This window comes from Microtus ochrogaster, unplaced genomic scaffold (genome assembly GCF_000317375.1).
Source record: "Microtus ochrogaster isolate Prairie Vole_2 unplaced genomic scaffold, MicOch1.0 UNK152, whole genome shotgun sequence".
NCBI classification, from domain to species: Eukaryota; Metazoa; Chordata; class Mammalia; order Rodentia; family Cricetidae; genus Microtus; species Microtus ochrogaster.
This window is the reverse complement of record NW_004949250.1, coordinates 263,057-267,560: the sequence shown is the minus strand read 5'-3', so window position 1 is coordinate 267,560 and position 4,504 is coordinate 263,057. Positions and strand designations below refer to the sequence as shown.

General features: G+C 47.3%; 1 protein-coding gene across 1 annotated transcript in view; it reads left to right on the top strand.

The window, feature by feature from the left end:
• Csrp3 (cysteine and glycine rich protein 3) overlaps window positions 1–4,504 on the top strand; it is an 18,146-nt gene that overhangs the window by 5,918 nt on the left and 7,724 nt on the right. Inside the window, exon 2 of the mRNA XM_013355518.2 lies at window positions 2,239–2,375. Within this exon, the coding sequence (XP_013210972.1) occupies window positions 2,264–2,375 (112 nt within the window). The 5' untranslated portion in view covers window positions 2,239–2,263. The remainder of the gene's footprint in view (window positions 1–2,238; window positions 2,376–4,504) is intronic.

The following is a 4,504-nucleotide window of genomic DNA, read 5'->3' as shown; positions in this document are numbered from 1 at the left end:
GTGTGTGTGCGTGTGTGTGTGTGTGTGTGTGTGTGTGCTTTCCCCGGAGGCATATCAGTCTCTCAGTCTTCCATTAAACTTGCTGGCCATGCCGACGAAATCACTGACAATAGGAAATGAGAAATCTGACCTGAGGTGGTTTTCACTGAAAGTTTCCATGCCATTAACTCTACAAGGGTCACTGTCATGTTCTCAGATAAAACATACTATCCCTCCCCCGTTTGAATTATGTTGAAACCCGGGATCAAAATGAACGTGAACACAATTATGTGATTCTGCTCTTTTCCAGAAAACGTGCTCTTTCATATGTGGAGGATGGATCTGGGAAAAAGAAGTTAGCTAAGAAACGACCCTAGTTGTGTGCTTTCTATGTAGCCATCTTGGCTGGAAATGAGTATGCCCAGACAATTTCCAAAATTCATTTCAACTCAAGAGCCTACTGTTTCAATGGAGTCAGTAGAACTACTTAGGCTCCGTCTTGGAGCTATGAAGTCATTACGGCTTTTTGCCAATTCTTAAATCTCCATGAAATGGCCTTGCCTTTTTCTGTATCTGCTGGACTCCTAGTCGCTATCTGAATGTGGTCTCTAATGCGACTGCGATCCCTGAAGCTCTCTCGCATGGGTTACCAAGGCTCTCTGGTCCAAGGTGTTCTGGCTCTTGTCTTCTTTTCTCAGTGTGGGCTTCTCAATGCCGGGGACACAACCCACTCATTCTTCTATGTTTCCTCCTTGACCCACCACTTGGGGCCTAGTTCAGTACCAGGCAAGCAGGTAGTAAGCCCCCGGCGAGAGAACGAGTGAATACAGACTTGATTCCTGCCGTTCATCTCACTCTCCCACCCCACCGGATAAACTGAATAGAAACACCTACAAAACGTTTCCTATTTTGAAGGTGTTTCCTAGGTTGTTTTTTTTCTAAATAAACAGAGAAGATACAGAGAGGAAGCATGGGGTGTTTAAGATGACTTCTAAAGGGATGGCATCTCAGAGACGCTCAGTGGAGACATTCCCTTCAGTCCAGTGTCAGGTTTAGTGGTCTGTTTTCTGTTTACCTTCTGTTTCTTAGCAAAAACTGCCAGTGTTGTAAGACTGTGAGACACAACCCGGAGAGGTGACCCAAGAGGGCTTAGTGCTAATCGCAACTATCATAAGAAGGAACTGGGCAGAACTGCCTCGCAGAGTGCCTGATGGTGCTTAGTGTTCGTGATTTGGTGGCACACCAAGCTTCTAGGAAGCCAAAGGTTCCTGGGGGAAAATCCAGCTCATTGGGCAGATGTAGGGCTTCAGAAGTCTACTGAATATCGACAGCTTAATTCAGCTTTGCTCCGAGGAAACTAAACACTTGGGTTCACACTTAAGGGCCTGAAAATTCTGGCTTACCATCGCTTTTATGAACATCTCTTAAACATCATCCTTTGGGAAAATCAGCTGAGAGAGAGGAGAGGTACGGCTCTAGGCAGAGTGTGTTTCTAAGGTGCAGGGGACAGGTCGGTACCATCTCCCACTGAGCCTGTGAGCTCTTACATCCATCCCTTCCCACACACTGAATCTTCTGGTCCCCTAAACAACCCCAGAGAGAAGTGTTGGGTGGTAAGATAGAGAAAAGACCTGCAACCCCTCTAGATGCAGAGCGTGCTGAGGGCAGCTGAGAGCACAGATTGCTGAGCCACTATAGTGTGCCTGGCAATGGCATTCTTCAACAGACACGAGAAGCAACACTCGACAAAGACAGTTTTCATATTCTATATTATTTGCCAGCTGGACAAGCCAAGACCACAAACTGCTATCCACAACAGCATCAATACTGACTGCTCTGAGGTACACCAAGCCCGACCCTTCGCTATATTGAGATCTAAGGTAGACAGGCAAGAACACATCACGTTCAGAAAGTTAATCCCACTTTTGATGAGATAACTTTCAAACATTGGAGGACAAGAAAATAGTATTAGAATACAATTTTATGCACACAAAAATTGCCTATTCCTTCTAGGAGCCCTGTGAGATATATAGGGACCGATGTTGCTAAAATTTAACAGAAGAGGGGACTGAAATGGCTCAATAAGCAGATGCCTCAAAGCCTGCAGGGTCTGGGCTGCTTGTAGAAGGTAGTCATTTGTGGAATGAGTGACTGACTGACTGAATCGGGCTGTACCCGGGCCCTCAGATCACTGTATTTCTAGGTCAGTTTACCCTCAATGCCATCTAAACATAAGGCATTTGCTTTATATCCTCTTAGGTTGACCTTGCTCAGAGTCTTCACCATGCCAAACTGGGGCGGAGGAGCAAAATGTGGAGCCTGCGAAAAGACGGTTTACCATGCGGAAGAGATCCAGTGCAATGGGAGGAGCTTCCACAAGACCTGTTTCCTCTGCAGTGAGTTGGGGAGAGCCCCAGGGGTTTGCTGTGGGCTCTGAGTCCTCATTGAATCCTACTATGATTGTCCCAGTGCGGCAGCAGCATGCAGGAGCAGGAGCCGGAGCCGGAGCAGGAAGCTCTGAGAAACCCTGCCTGTGGGCTCCATTAGGAGGCAGAGTGCTCCCTTGAGCACTTTCCCTAGCCAGGCATCAGCTCAGAGGCGGTTTCACCTAGCTCAAGAGTCAGGGCAAGCAGTGTTGGCCCTGCTCTCGGTGACATTTGCAAAGTATGACTTGGCAGAGAAAGGAAACGAGCAGTTGTCTGGAGCCAAACTAGATTTGGTTTTTTTGTGTGGCCCTGGTCAGCTGTCACCGAAGCCAGCTGTGGCTAGTCTTCCCTGAGAAAGGAAAGGCAGTGGGCAGCACATGTCAGGCTTAGGCATCAGAATGAAGGAACTCGTTAGCTGTCAGACAGATTTACAAATGCCCAAACTGAGGGAGCTCTGAGCTACTGTGACATACTCGAGGGTCTGTCACATGACTTTGGTCAAGGAGGTGGTAGGCACCTGCAACAGAGTGAGGGCTAACCCCTGCACCGTCAGACCCCTGCCCCAGTGCTCTTTGACATCACATTCTGCAGTTCCTTTTCTGGGACAAATGGGCCATGGCTTTGAGGGAAGGCCACCCACCTTCCCTGCTTCTAGGCCAAAGCAATGACTCACAGGCTAGCTTTGTTCAGTATCTGGCAGGATCTGTTAGCCAGCTCAGTTTTCGCTCCACGACCCACTCAGGTGGCTGCAAGGCATCCATTGATGGAGCTCCAGATGAACTTCAAAGCCTAAGTTCTAAATGTTAGGGCCGAGAGATACATACTCCAGCTGTATCAGCCAGAAGTAGTGTCCGGCTGTGTTCTCAGCTGCAGGTCCATGATCCTCCCCCTCCTCAGCAACCGTGTTTATAGAGGAAAAAGAGGACTGTTCTGGGTGATTAAGTTGACACACTTACTAATGCTTTGGATTTTAAAGATGGGCAATTGTCTTTTAAGTCAACTTATATATCCCTCATACTCACTAGTGTTCACTATCTGGACTTTGTTATCCATTCTCCAAGCCTTCAATGGCTCTCTAAAAATAGCCAGTGTCCTTTAAGTGACCAGAACCAGGAGAACTGGAACCAAAGAGGAGGTTAACTTCACACTGAGGCTTTTCGATTCACTAACTGAGTAACTTTGGGGGTAGAAGGGAGCTGTTTTACCATCTCTCTACCCACAAGATAAGAACAGATTTATTAGGAGAAAACTGGGGTCCTACACCTGGAAATCCGGCCTTCTAGGCTCTGTCCTGCTTGTATTAGCTTTGATGCTGTGTAGTAAGTAGAGTGGACAGAAGCTTCCCACTGTGTGTGTTGGGGGGGGGGGTGTTGTCTTGACTTCCCAGCGGATGACACTGCCTGTGCTCAGTGGAGACATAGGAGAAGGGTTTGAGCACTTGGGAGCATACCCCATGGGTGGGATGAGAGCTCGGCCATGTGGGTTTCAGCCGTAGGGGCAGGGGTCTCTGAGGAGGGCACACTTTTCTATATTACGTCTAAGAGACTTACCAGACTCAAGCCAAGCCTCTGCTGGCAGGGAACAGGGCTCAGAGAGGAAGCTCTACTGCGCTTTAAGCCTACTAGTGTGGCCCTGACTTCTCGATAAACTCCAGAACAGTCTACCTAGGAGAAATGTATGTAAGCCACATATATAAGCATAATCATTCCACGGTAGTCATCATTTTATAGATATACCAATGAGACTAGGGAAATTCTGTTTTGAAATATCTCAATATATGAGCTGTAAGTCAAATATATGTTTCATGACTTATGAGATATTTTATATTTTTAGCGTTCACACTCACCTGAAACTGAGTATGATTTTGTGAGCCTATCAGCACATCCTGTATGGATGGTTGCCATGGTACCGGGCAGCACAGTTCTCTACTGCTATGTACAAAATCTCTTCGGGGGGGGGGAGCAGCAGGGTAGCTCAGTGGGGAAAGGTATTTGTTGCCAAACTTAATGACCTGAGTTCAACCCCTGGAACCCATATATTAGAGGGAGAGAAATAATTCCTGCAGGTTAACCTCTGACTTCCACTCACATGCTAACACA